Source organism: Corvus hawaiiensis, chromosome 30 (genome assembly GCF_020740725.1).
Source record: "Corvus hawaiiensis isolate bCorHaw1 chromosome 30, bCorHaw1.pri.cur, whole genome shotgun sequence".
NCBI lineage: Eukaryota > Metazoa > Chordata > Aves > Passeriformes > Corvidae > Corvus > Corvus hawaiiensis.
Genome location: NC_063242.1, coordinates 18,483,738 through 18,498,332, shown reverse-complemented (window position 1 = coordinate 18,498,332; position 14,595 = coordinate 18,483,738). Strand labels below are relative to the sequence as shown.

The 14,595-nt window shown below is 39.1% G+C and overlaps 1 protein-coding gene across 7 annotated transcripts in view; it reads right to left on the bottom strand.

Moving 5' to 3' along the window:
• GREB1L (GREB1 like retinoic acid receptor coactivator) overlaps positions 1 to 14,595 on the bottom strand; it is a 135,418-nt gene that overhangs the window by 40,374 nt on the left and 80,449 nt on the right. For 3 of the 7 annotated variants that reach the window (XM_048289194.1, XM_048289195.1, XM_048289196.1), the window contains exons 6-12: positions 12,056 to 12,232; positions 10,025 to 10,162; positions 6,700 to 6,837; positions 4,671 to 4,808; positions 4,229 to 4,348; positions 2,402 to 2,539; positions 425 to 610 (exon numbers count right to left, since the gene is read on the bottom strand). In XM_048289194.1, coding sequence (XP_048145151.1) covers positions 425 to 610; positions 2,402 to 2,539; positions 4,229 to 4,348; positions 4,671 to 4,808; positions 6,700 to 6,837; positions 10,025 to 10,162; positions 12,056 to 12,232 — 1,035 coding nt within the window. The remainder of the gene's footprint in view (positions 1 to 424; positions 611 to 2,401; positions 2,540 to 4,228; positions 4,349 to 4,670; positions 4,809 to 6,699; positions 6,838 to 10,024; positions 10,163 to 12,055; positions 12,233 to 14,595) is intronic. The other 4 variants (XM_048289197.1, XM_048289199.1, XM_048289200.1 and 1 more) reach the window with 2 other exon arrangements.

Here is a 14,595-nt window from a genome sequence, read left to right as displayed (position 1 = left end):
TGCCTTAGTCTGAATAACAAATGTGGTTTTCATGTAAACAGTGCTGTCACCAAAACAATGACAACCATCACACATCTGCCAGCGTTTGCCACAAAACTGAATAAAACAGACCGAGTGTCCTTAGAAAGGGCTGTGATAACTGATGGTTTGATACCCTAAGCAAATGAGTTATCTGCATTGCAAATCCATTTCACAAAGGTGACCTGGTCAATCCCCATATGGAGAGCAGAAGCAGTATCGGCCTTCAAATTCACTTCTTCCGTTTCAGGAACGAAGTGGCGAAGTCACACACACTAGATGGAGCCACTTGCCTCTTCCAGCCACAAAAGTAGCCAGAAAACTGGCCCTAAAAGGGACATAAAGAAGGTATGGAGAAAAAAGGACAGTCACGAATAAAACCAAGTGCTTATGACAAATTGCTTACCTAGTTGGACAAGATATTGAATAGTTAGAAGTATCATGTTCTCCACACTTAGCAGCTGACTGCTGGACAAACCCAAGAGATCCAAGTCCTTGTTTTCCAGCTGAGGAATCTTGTAGCAGTTCACCAGCAAGGGACTTACAACAATATCACCAACATTTCCATAGAAATAAGGTAAAGTGCCGTAGCCTATGATAAAAGAAACAAAACCCCCCCATAAATTCACAAAATTTGCCATTACATGGAATCTTGTACAATGATACATTTCCAAACTTCTTCTTAAAGCTGTCTGGCAAAATACATTGCATCAATGACTGGTTTTGGCATCACAATTGCTTAAAAAATAAATGATAGGCCAGGGATCCTCTGCTGTGCTTTACAACAAGTGATCACATACATTTGCAAGAACTATCACTAACTGCATGCCAGCAGCATAATAATTATTGTTATCCAAATACAGACGAGAATATTATCTACTTGGACCTTAGCCTGACCCTTAAATACAGATCCTCTATAATATAGTGTACAAAGAAGAAAAATCAATGAAAGTAAAAGTACATTAATCTTAACATTATAAAAGCAGCATTAAGTCACGTTAGCATTGATTCAGCTGCTGTGGTATTGCTGTGATTGATTTCACTTTTTTGCCACCTTTCCATTCAGTTTTCATAAACAAGTAAAATAAACATCAACAACTAAATATGCTATTCTGTAAGGTAAAGCACATGAGCACAGGCTAACTCCTCTTTTCCTTCAGAATGTTTTTCGTTTCAAAAAAAACCATTTCCACAGAGATTTTGCCAAATCCATCCTTCTGGGTACATCTGGTTCTGTACTATTAATAGGACGCTGTTTCTCAGGGCCACTAACATTTAGCCTGACTGAGGACTTAATGGCAGCTCTCCAAGAGCCTAAGGGCTGCATTCAATTTGCACTTAAGCTGATGGCTGTAGGCACCCTCATCTTTAATAAGGAAGTGTTTCTCTGAAAACCATTAGAGCACCATGCTAGAGCTTTATAATCGGCTTCCAGAAAACACCAAGCAAAACAAACCAGAAGCGTAACCCTATCCTTGACAGATTTACTGGTGTAGATGGCCCTGCTAATTCTCCAGGAATTGTGTGTATTAAAATTATCTGTGCAAGTGAGGACTTGGAGAACTTCTCCATTTCTCCAGGAATGGTAAATTATTTCATGGACTGTACTGATAGGCATGTTCTGTTGTCACTGAAGCTACTTTATATGACCATCTACACTACATTGGACCTAAAGGAAGTTTAGAGTCAAAAAAAATCACTCATTGAAATTTCGGCAGCATTAGCTGACCCATCTTTTTTTACACAGTATGCCCAAATAGCTCAGGTTGAAAGGATTATTCACATTGAAAGTCATACTCTTTAAGTAAAAGCATTGTCTTTCTAAGGGTTAACAATGTACTTTATACAGCTAAAGGATTTTAAAAGCCTGAAGCCTGATCTGTTATCTCAATTGCTTACAAGAACTATGGACTATAAATGACAAAAAGTTAGCATGATTTACTTCTGTTTAGTCAGTACAAATCAATTTTCTGGTTCTCATGTAGAATTCTGGGGCTTCAAGATCTGAACTATAAATCCTGCAGGAAACATTTGCTTAGTTTATAGTTTATACCGGAAAGCTATTTTCATTACTTGGAAATATTTCTCTTCTTGGGTTTTACAAAAATCTTATTTGTATAAAACTTAGATTTGGCCAGTGGTTCTGCATAAATCTAACCTAGTGGTGACCTCTTTGCAAATCAGGTTCTCCAAAAATTGCCTGACTCTTAGTTTTAAATATTGAGCAACTAAGGGAAACTATCTGTGACAAACCAACTTTGTATTGTACTGAACCAGTACAATACTGTTGCCAGAACCAACAAAAATAAATAAAACCCCCTTTCTCCTGGGGAGCATGGAGTAGTATAAAATGCAGCATTTGATTCCCCAGTGTAAGACTTACCTATCAGAATCACTGGTCTGACTCCCGAGTTATTCAGCAGGTTTTCAGGAACTATTACAGTCTCCCCTGCTGGGATGGGTTGAGGCTGTAAAATTCCAGTTAACATGGATTGAGGAACTGGGACTGACAAAAGAGGCTCTATAAAATAAAGAGAAACTTCCATTACTAAAAAGGCTCATACTGTGATTTGGCCTTATGAACAAATAAGAAAAAAATTACTGCAAATCACTAACTGTAATAAAATTCAAAAGGTCTCTGCATTTCCTGCTATAGTTTTAAGTAATTTAAATGAAGAGCCTGTATCCTCCTGTAGCCCCACCCCTAAAATAAAACTTTTTCTGACCACTGTATTGTTGGTGAGAATGAGAGAGCAAAACACAGGTTTGAATATGCATCTTTAAACAAAGCCAAGTACTAAGCCAAAAGGCCACCCCTCAATACTGCCTCTCAATACAAGAGAACAAACTGCTTCAACCTACAGTATATGTAGATAAGAAAAATAAAAGCAGGCCAAAATCTCAAAGCTGCCCTTAGATAGTTACTACAATGATAAAAAGCAGGCTTTACTCATGAAAGAGCATGAGCAGCTTTCATAAGTAAAGGAAACCAAGTGTAAGAATTTTGTAATCTGTAATCAGGTTTCAGAGTAAGGCCTGCTTCACAAGTTTCTTAGGCTTCATTTGGTGGTTTTCAACCACTTTTTCAAACCATGCCATCAAAAGAAAAACATCAAAGGCAGGATGAATGAATGCATATGTTTTACCAGGAAAAACTGTTTATCCAACAGAAAAAAGTACTACCAAAGACTCATAGAAAATGGAGTACACAACAGAGGTAGCAGATTAGTGGAGACAAACTCAACAAAAAGGGGAGATTGCCTTATATCATGTCTCTTCAGCAGATTTCTGAAGATAGAAACTGACAAAAGCTGCAATTTGTGTTGTTCAGGTAAGCAGGCCTGCACTACCACCTAACCCTTCCTCCTGTGATGAATATCTCTGAAAGTAATTTCAAAACATCTCCATACCAAGCCCTCAAAAGCAGAGTTAAAAATACATTGTGCATGTTGACATAGCTTTTTTCATCCCTTGGATGCTTATTCGCTCACTCCATAGAGAGAAGAGTAAGTTACTGCTTTGCAAAATATACTTAATCTCACAACTGAAAAGTACTCAAATAGTGAACAGTTTTATTAACAGTTATAATACAGAGGTATCCACATGGATATTGGTGAGTACTCATAAGGAATTCTATGTCATGATATTAAGCTCCTACAGCTTTTCCATGCACAGCTAATGTTTGGTCTCACTGTCTGATTTTAACCAAAGATGACATGGTGGTTATCAGTGTCCTTTGTTAGGCCAAAATTATATAAAGCTGTTTTTCCCATGAAGAAACAGAGTGTACAGTTTCTGTATCAACCCATACCAGACTGAGACACAAAAGTCAAGGTGAAGGCTAATGAAAATCCTTTAAGTATATTCATATATCTATACACCTGCACAATTTTGGAACAACTGAGTTACAGTTGGGAGACTGTGGATTTCTTTTAGCTTTATATTTTTAGTAATATTACTTGCAACTTCCTTTCCTCTCTCTCCCACAGTAGTTTTACTTCCCATGTCACATCTTAGATTACAACAATAAGGACCAGGCAATCATGTGTGCTTCTCTGGGGCACCTGAAAAACTCTCCATGGTGTTCTTAAAGACTTCGACAAGATCAGTTATGTTTGCTGTGTACCACGTAAGAGGTACAGCACAGGGCTGCTGGGCTTTCTGAGTTCACACTTAAACAAAAAACTTCTTGGTAACATTCAAGCTTTACCTGTTCTTGTCGAAGGCCGGATTGCAGGAACAGGTACTGCTAAACCAGGAGGCGGGACTGGGGACCCAGGAGACCATCCTCGGTGACGTTTCTTCGGTGGTCCAGAACTGGACATAGATGCTGGAAGGAAAGGAAAATGTAATTCTAAACCCTGTCCTCCCAGATGACCAAATTCCAGCCCACAGTCCATTTCCCACTGGTGTTGAGTGGTCATCACAGAGCACCAGAGCCTCATACCTAGATTTACATGAAACCAGACTATGATGTGAAAAATATTGTTACCTGTGTTAAGCATTATCATTAATGGTCATGCCGAAAAGCAAATGGATCTGTAAAGACTGAATGGTAGGAACAGCTACAATCAGAAGAAGAACAAAATCACAAATTTCAAGCTCAACATCCCATGCAGCTTAGAATAAAAGAACAGAGAAGTTTTCTTTACCTTGGTCTCCAGCTGCACAGCCAGGACTTGGAGATGTCGAGTGAGGCACTGGCCGAGAGACTGTAGAACTCAATGCATTATTTCTTCCTCCATTAGCGTTTCCATTAGCAACATCTGTGGCACGCAGTGAAAGAGGAGCTGAGTATAATAAAATACAGAGTGTGTGGCTTTAGACAATCTTGAAAATAACAAACAAAATAATACAGCCAAACACAGACATAAAAGAACAGGGCAAGATGCATCACTGAAAAAAACCATACTCCAGAGAAAGCACGAAATGTACTCCGCAGAGAAACATTTGGGCACAGATTGAAAAATCTGAGCCTTGAAAAAGGGTGTCCACATTTCAAGGTGGGGAGAGATAGGTGGAAGAAAAAAAAAACAAAAAAAGCCCCACCAACGTACAATATAAAATTACACAAACACAAAACTATTGGGAATTTGTGACACATTTTTTTACACAGTGAAATCTTTTTTGAAACAGACATCGTGAATTCAGTTTGTAAACATTTCTAAGCCGCTTGTGTGTATCTACATAATTTTCCCCCAGTCATCCATATGCTGTGCACAGTAATTCACTACAGGGCTCTCATCTAAAGCCTTAGCAAAGGACACTGGGCAGGGGACGACAGGGCAGTTTGCTGCAAAGTGTACATGGCCTGAACATTACTGAGACAAACCATGCTTAATTTTGCTACCTCTGCCTAGGGTGATCCTCCAGTCCCAGCAAGCCTGACACTCTAGCATGACCTGCTGTATCCAAGCCACAAAACTAAAGTACAACAATAGATGATCACAAGAAGTTACCATCACTTGTCTGAACTCATTCTCATTCTTTTTCAGAACCCAGTTTTTGCAGAATGAAAAAAAAATGGCATAAACTGCACAGAGCCAGTGGAAACTACAGCTCCTTGCTGATATCGGCCAGCTCCACAAGGATGTAGCTCCCAGGAACATACTCCAGGAGCAACACCAGGACATGATGCAGCAGCTTGCTGATGGCAGCTGCAACAGGAAGTGTTAGAGATGTGGGTATTTGGCTTAAAACAATGCTACTCTCCAGCTGCAGACATCCAAATAAATTCTGACACAAAACTCTCTGGTTGCCAATTACGAAACATGAGTAACCTCACTTGCCCATTGTTAGCTCCCCATTTGTACTCTGAGTCAACAATTTCGTATGGACATATATGGTGGACATGGGTCAGTTACAGAAGTGGTTGAAAAGCTGGGAAGAAATAAAATCACACAAGTATGGAGGGGGAAAGGGTATTTTACACACATAACTGTTAATGATTTATTAGATACAGCATAATATTATGTACCATAACAGTATATATTGTATTAAATAGCAGATGTAATACATCATGTATAAAGTGTAATACTCATGTGCATATACAAACCAAATAAATGGATATATTTTCTTATTCAAGCATACTGTCCTGCAATAAGTGTGATGCTATTTTTTTATTATTGCTTAAAGACTAAAGTAAAAAACAATCACATTATCACAACAGAGTGTCAGTGAGAGACTTAGATGTCGCAGTTGAGGGTTATAATTTATTAAACACACAATACAGAAATAAGCAATTAAAACACCAGAGATATTAAAACTCCTTTAAATTAGACTAAATTCCACTAAATTTATGTTGAGGAACTATAACTGTTAGAAATGCAGAACTACACACAGCTCTCAATTACTGAGGCAGGAATCAGTGTGGAATCAAGAGGTGACATTTATGCTCTCTTACATATCTTAGGAAGTGCAGAGAGAGATATCACATGCACTCCTACCAGTATGTTAAGTCTGAAAGCCAAGGTGAGACTGAAGCTTGGGGACAGTAATAACTGCAAAAATTTCTGTGCCAAAGACTGCAAGAATATGAGAGTTCTGGAGAATGCTAGTGAATGTTTCCCTTTCCCTTTTCCACTGAAAAAATTACACTCTCTTTTCTTGGCTCTTAAGCTGATGATTCCCTGATGATTCCCTGATGATGGCTCTCAGGTGCTTTGGAAAGCAAAGCCATACCTGCAGCAAATGCCTTTCCTACGAGCTGTACTGACAGAGCCAGAGGTTTCACCACGTTCTTGGTCCGGGATGGGTCTTGTGTTCCACTTAAGTTAACAGCAGCAGCAGATGATTTTGCTGGACTGAATATTGAAGAATCTGAGAATACAAGTTGTTTAATTAATGATTAAAAATTATATATATATATAATTTTTATTATATACACATTTATCTAAACTCACCTATGCACAAATTGCTAACAATTTTTTTACACTCCTAAGAAATTACCATGTATCTTTCAGGAGGTATAACAAACGTTTTACTGGGCTTTTCTATTTCTTACAATCTACTGAATCCATGAATGATCTCTTCCACAATATTTTGCATTCACACACACATTAAAAAAACATTTTAAGCGTAGAAAGGGCTATCTCACTGCTCCTCAAAATAGCTTCATAGGATAGGCAAGTAAACACAATTATCTCATGGTTCACATGAGGAAGCTAAGACAAAGAGCTTATGTAACTTGCAGAGAGCAAGCATAGGGAATAAGCACTGGAATAAGTTGCCTAAAGAGGTTGTGGAATCTCCATCACCTGAGATTTTCAAAAACAAGCCACTGAATCTCTGTCAGACACAGCTGAGCTTGACTAAGCGCAGAAAGAAAACGAACCCAAAAACATAGCCTCCTTACAGCACTACTGTCTATAAAACTATAAAAAGCATATACCCATTTATAAATCAGGGTAAAAAATTAAGGATGCTTGAGCCCAAACTCTTTGCATGAATTAACAAACTTCTTAGAGCACTTTACCAAGGCTAAAAATTATAAATCTTATTTTATAGAAGGATAAACTGAAGAACAAACAAATTTTAATATTTGCCCAGTATAAAACTGATTCCAAACCTCTAAGCATGTTAAGTCCCTTTAACATCAGGCATTTCATAGCTATAATTTACTTCAAGAAAAATTTGGCATTTGGATGCTGATACACTGGCAAATCCAAATTCTTATAACCAGAGTGAAAGAATATTAACTCAGCATCTGTCCAGAAAGTAGTTTGCAAGAAGTAGGCAAAGTAGGCTAAGTTCACCTACAGATGTCCTAGTAAAACAGCCAGCTAAAGAAAACAGAAGACAAAGACCACCTTGATCTGCCAAACATATTCACCCTCAGGCCACACACCATTTGGTGAAGGAGGGTGGGAGGAAGCTCTGCTTTGCCGGACAGAGTAACTGACATGAGGAACAAACACAGAAGCCTCTGCTGCTGCTGCCTCACCAGAAAACCTTGTCCATGTTCACAGGAGATAGGCTGAATGGCTAACAAAATACACCACCAGGTCAGGGCCTTTGGAGGGAGATGCTGGTCTGTCATTATATATGGTGTAGCAAATATGTAGTGTTAAAGGTTTCATCAAAGTAAACTGTCCAGAAGCTTTGGGTATTTTTTTTCCTCCCCATCTCTAGTTCTAATACATTTTCTTGAAATTTTATCTGTGAATGTGGATGTGGCTGGTATATGTTTAAACACCACACCAAGCAGGACTTGTTGTTATTAATATACCAGTTATTAAAATTCTTTATTTTTCTCTTGTAAAGCCTTGTTTCTAGCTGCTTAACACCTGAATTGAACTTTCCCCTCTCGAGTGTCTGCCTAAAACCGAATTTTTGATACTGTATGCCCATAATTACCTACATGTATCTTACAGAACTCAGAGACTGAACTGCTCACCAGAAATAGTTACACTACTTTTAAAGGGAAAAAAGGGTATGAGTTGATGATGTACTGAAAACAATTTCAGAAAACAACCTGCTAATAAGTAGTCCTGTTTTAAAACAACCGAGAAGCAAACACCAGTAGAAAGAGCTATGCAAAATCTAGAAGAGAAAAAGTCAGAAAAGCTCTCCATCATAGGTGACACATGTCAGAATTTATGCCACTGAATAAAAGGTGCTTTCCCCCCTTCTCCCAGTCACAGGGGATTCATGTGTATGTATGTGGCATTATCTTCACTAGAAGATAACAGCAGAAGGAGATGAAAAGGTTTTGACAAGCCTGACCTAGGAGTACAAACAGTGACACACAGAAACACCAAGCAGACTGAAAATGGCAGGGAGTGATAAGGAGAAAGCCATATATGAAAGGTGTATCTATTAACTTGGCAGATACAATAGAAGACAAAGCTGTGTAAATATTAGAATTCTTGTTGTTCCAAATAAATAGGTTCTCATGCATCTGCACAGTTCTCATGCCTGAATCTGGAAGCCAAGGGATCATGCAATGAAATGCAGATGTGTTTAAACCACTCTGTCATTAATTCTACCCAAAGCCTAAAGCATTTAGCTTCTTCGACAGGGACAGGGACAACCACCTGAGGGAAGTGCCTCTGAACATACTAATCAGTGACTACAATTTCATATGAATGTCTGTGTTCAGCTTTTGTTTGTTATTCCTTTTAACAAACTTTCTAAGTGGAAAAAGTATTTTAACCATCTTGCTTTATATCTGCATTTCATATTCCTCTAAAGAAATAAATGCTTTCAGACATTCATAGCAATAACAACAATTAACAGGCCATTTTCTCCTGTTTTTAATTTTTCAAGAAATAGCAGAACAGACACAAAAACATACAACAGCATAGATTCAGTTGCAATAAAGCAATGAGGAAAAAAGCTCAAACAAAAGCACTTTGTCTACTTGCAGTAAATAAATAAATACATGAAATTAAGATGCTCTTCTTTGTCAGTCAATGTCTATCTGATTTTTATAGTTTCTCCTTATTTAAGTGTAACATTAATAGCTTTCTAGAATAGTTGTGAGACACCTGTTAGCTCACAAAACACAAACCCACTGTATGCATATGGGGAAATTGCTATATTAAGTACACCTTTGTGTGCAATAAAATTTAAATAAATAAGGAAATAAGCAAGCAAATAAAATCAAATCTGGTCCCTCTCCCTAAAAGGAGATTATTTTCCTTTTTAAGACAAATAGCCTAGTTTATATACTAAGTAAACACTTCCCTATAAATGTGTAATTGAAGTTTTTTGAGATTCACAAAAAAAATTAACAAAACAAAGACAGGGAGGCACAGTATCAAATAAATTAATAAAAAAATCATTTAATACTTTAAAATCAATTGTTGTTTTGAGACTAATCTGACCTTCAGCCTCACCTGGGTCTTAACCTTTGCCAAAGCAAATTTTGAAAGGCATCCTCTCCAGTGTAATCTATACATGGCTCAAGGTAAATACCCAGTTGTTTACAGCATCCCTGACCCACCAGTGTCTGAGGTAACTTACCACCCCCAATGGTTATCTTTACAGCACTTTCAGCTCCTACCTGTCTGAGTGAACCCTGATTTGTATCCATTAGCTGATCCACCCTCTGGGGTCGTGGACGGTGACACCGAAGGATTTGGTTTAGCAGAGAGGCTAGCAGCAGATGATTGCCTGCTTCTACATTCTGCAAACGAAGCAGCTACAGTACATATTAACAGGGCCTGCCTTCCAGCAGCAAAGTTCAGCAACGCAGTGGTGAAAGGTGACAAAATGTTGAGAGCATACACAGAGCACGTACAACAAACAGCGGCAAATGGCAGCATTCAACGAAGATAGGGATTCACAGTTTAGTCAACTTTGTCTTCTAATTAAGAAAACCTCCCTTGGGGCCACTCAGAGGGCCAGGCAAATACAGACCAGATGCTGCAAAATGGCAAGAGCCCTCAGATCGCAGCTTCCAAGAGACTTGAAGGTATTGGACATGTCCCACAAAACACTCAGTGACTTCTGTGGCACAACCTGTACACACACTGTCATATGCTGCCCTTTAAAAGGAGAAATTGTGCTGAAACCCAGATTCTTAATATGCCTCCACAAACCTTCAGGGAGATCTCAGCACTATGAGTGTCTGTCTAGATGAAAACTGAGTTGAGGGAGGAGAAAAGCACACATTAGTCCATTTTTAAAACTGACATCTAATCAGGATTTTTTTAAGAGAAGAGGGTGTTTAAAAGCACTCTTCTTCTAGTTAGACCTATAATGTAAGTGAAGGGTGAAAGATTACCACATGCATTGCAGCAATACAGGGATAGAACCTATCAAAGTAATGCCCATGAGGTTGACTCTTGGTTGATTTTTCTAAACTTCCATGGGTGCTCAGAACACTTGCAATTAGCATATAACCAAAAGTGAAACTGGTATCTGCTTCTTCCACATGTGCATTACTCCTGACTGCATTTACCAGGACACACACCAACCCCAACTCAACGAGCGTCAGGGAAGGGTTCCAGAAAAAAGATGCCAAAAGTAAAATAAGGTTTCCTTTGTCTGTATTTGGAATTTCACTACCAAATAAAATATTTGTGTCATTTTTGTGAAAAATGCTGTTGAAAAGCCACATCCACTTTAAAGCAGTAGTTAATTGTCCTTGTAACGGAGAAAAGCAGCTGAAGCCAGGATCCCTTTGAACCACTAACTGATACAAACTATAATCACTCATACTGCTCGGAGATAACCATCTCTTTCTGGTGTCATGCTGCTATTCACATGAGGATGTGACTCTTCAGATGTCTGTCAGTCCTCCTGCAGAGCTTCCCCTCTTCTCACATCAACCTTTCTGGAACAACAGGGGCCAGATGGAACTCTGTCTTCAGTGAGTGAGACCGCAGATGAAAAAATCAGGCAGTCTGCATATAAGCCAACTAGGTAGACAGTGAGTAGGTAAACCATGCTTTCCTTGAGTCTTTGCACGGTTCTAGCTCCAAAAACCTGCATCCTCCAATAAGAGACCCCATGGCTACTTTGCCTTGGGGGTCACAAATGTACCCTCTTGTAGCACATAATATCGCACAGGCTGCTCTGGTAGAAGGTAAGACCAAGTGTAAAACACTGCAAATGGCAGGACAACCCAAGTTTTTTCTTTCCCTGAGATCACTGACCTGAGCTTTTTTAATCTTACAGCATGCTAGCTATCCTCAGGCATTAGACAGATTGAATTGCACCTGCTAAGATGAGTATCAATGGAAAAGCAATGTTGCAGCCCTGGCTGTGAGTCACTTTGCTTCAGGCACATACAAGAATCATCAGAGTGAGTAACCCTTTTTTTTACCAAGATGACTGCACAGTCTAAGATGGGCAGATCTAGGGCTCCCACCAAAAGCACGGGGAGATGGAAGAGTGTTTACAACTGCATGGTTATTATTAAGACTTAAAATTCTTTGGCAAAATCCAGACTTGAGTGAAATCAGTGAGAATTTTTCCTTCAAGCAGTTGCTTTTGAATGCATACATTTTCAACAGCAACTTTCAATTTTTCATTCAACATCACCTCTAGTAGCATAAAACATCCCTAATTGAATGGGCACCTTTATTACCTTTCCAGCAAATAAGGGGTCCCTTCGACAGTACACCTTGGGAGCTTCTTACTAGGTAGTACTTTAAGTGCTTCTGCTTCTTTGGCTGAGTGGTTAATTTCAGGTTGATATGATTGGAAAACTCTGTGAAGTACCGAAATCCTCTTTCTCCACAGCCTATACAATTCCCAGAAAATCCTGGAAGAATGAAGCAGAAGATAAACAAACAGATTAAATGTCTTGTACTATCTGCTAGGAATAAGGCCATCTAAACCTACCTGCACACCCAAGTTCCAAGCAACTGGAGGCCTCCAGACAGCCAGCCTCTGCAGGCACAGCACATGCATGTCAGTCTTAGCTCTTCTGAAACTCCTCCATCTCTCTGGGGCATACAGACTTATGCCAAAATCCTACCACCAATTTTCCCCTCTACACAGCCCAGAGAAGAATAACTACTTGGGAGGGGGAGAACTATGTTGCCACGCTAGGAAATTTCCATGAGGGAAAAAAAAAAGCTATTTTTTCTACATTAAAAAAACATGAGTTCCAAACTGCAGACATCTCTCTCAAAACAGTGGCTAATCCATCAGAGCGACTCCATATGACTGAAATTAACTTTAAAATCAAATAAATTTTCCCTGAGACTTCTTAAACAAAACACTTTCCAAGTAAGCTGAACCTTACATTTTATTAAAGTGTTGAAAGCAACCGTTTGATGTCAAGATTTGCATGGCAAAGTTAGGAGTGCTTCAAAATAGTTAAAAAACCCTACAGCCTCTCATGAAAGTTACAAATTTAGGAACAAAGGCAGAAGACTGCTTCTCTGCAACATTTCCAACAAGCTTTCAAAGAAAGGCGTGAAACTTTGAGTTGAAGTCTGGAGAACAGGGTCCAGACTAAGAATTTTAAGCAGCCTTGATTACCAGTGCCATTCACAGCTATGTTAATGGGAATCTGGCATAATGATGGCACCAGTCTAACATTTCATAGAACAAAGCACAAGACATGTTCTGAAATGGGTCTGTCTTAAAATCTTTGTTGTTTAAATCAGTCCTCTATTATCTAATGCTGAACAATTAAGCTCCCCTCGTTCACTTGCCATTCCACTCATCTCTGAATTGCTTTCAACCTTTAATGAAAAAATATTCTCTCTGGAATATCAATAATGATTTATAAAAGTGCTAGCAGATTAATACCTAGTGGAAATGCTTTCCTTTTGTTTGTTTGGGTTTTTTTCCATTTACTAATCAGTTCAAGATCTGTAAGAGAATCGATTTTTCATTCTTGCTACTATCATTATTTTCCACAATGACAAACACCTTGGAGAATGCTGGTTCCGACATTCACCTGTCAGCCAAATTAATAGGTTTATGACAAAGATATTCAGTGTTTTTAACAAAATGCCTTACCATAAAACCCTTATTAATTAGGCCACTGTCTTTAGCCTTTCTGTGCCTCATTGTCAGCTTGGACGAGCATGCCAAGAAGCAAATTTCTTCATCCTGTTTGCTCTGCTTCTCCTGGGACTGAATCATTCTTTCCTTTCTCCCTTGCAGCCCACAGGACCTACCAACGTATCTCCACAGTTTTCAGAAACAGTCACCAGGGTCTCACAGAGCTACTGAGTCAGTTCTTTGCTCATAGGTGCCAGGTACAGAAGCCTTGAGGCACTTCAATACATCAGCAATGCCAGAGATGTGAGTCACTGGGCTCATTATCAAATGAGACCAGAGATGATAGATGGATACAAAGCTGGGAATGTGGGGGAGGCTTACCAACAAAGACAAGTAGTACCACACTTAATCAGGTTTAAACACCATCTGCCTGTCTATCAGATAGCTCTTATTGATCACCTCCTGACACTTCCCCTGCTTAGCAGGGGAGAAGCTCCTCTGAATCCTGAAGTGTCCACCAGAGTACCCCGTTATCCCACATCCCCAGCTGTACCCAGCGAGGGCACATCACACCACAGCCCCTATCTAACTCAGGTCAGTGGCATTTCTGCCTCAGGCCCAAAGGTTTACAGTGTGTAGTAGCATATCAAATGGATTCAATGGAGAGATAACATTAAAGCACAAAACAAGGCTGTTTCCAATTGTTGCACAAAATATTGCTGGTCTGGACCAGAATTCAAGCAGTGCAATTAAATCAGGGTATTTATCCTTTGTTGTAATTTCTTTCCTGTTGAAAGGTCTTTCTGAATATATCCTAGGCAGAACAATGACAGGAGGGAGAAATGAAAGAGTAAATTCAAAACAGGCTAAAGGAGCCAAAGTACATTAAATTACTTTTACTAGCTTGTTAAAATGTGTACCAGTTGTGACTCAGGCAGGAAATCTAGGTGCACATAGGCCTGTCTTCAATTACCAAGAGATATTGCTGTATTAAAATTTTAAACTTCATAAATGTAACAGATTAGGACATAATGGCGGGGGGAGGGAAGTGTCCCTATGTATTGGGTTTTGGGAAGCAAATTCCTCCCAGAACTTCTGCTGAGAGCAATGACCTTGGTGAAGCCAAGGCCAGAATTCATCCCTTAATCCACCAAAAAATAGATAGTT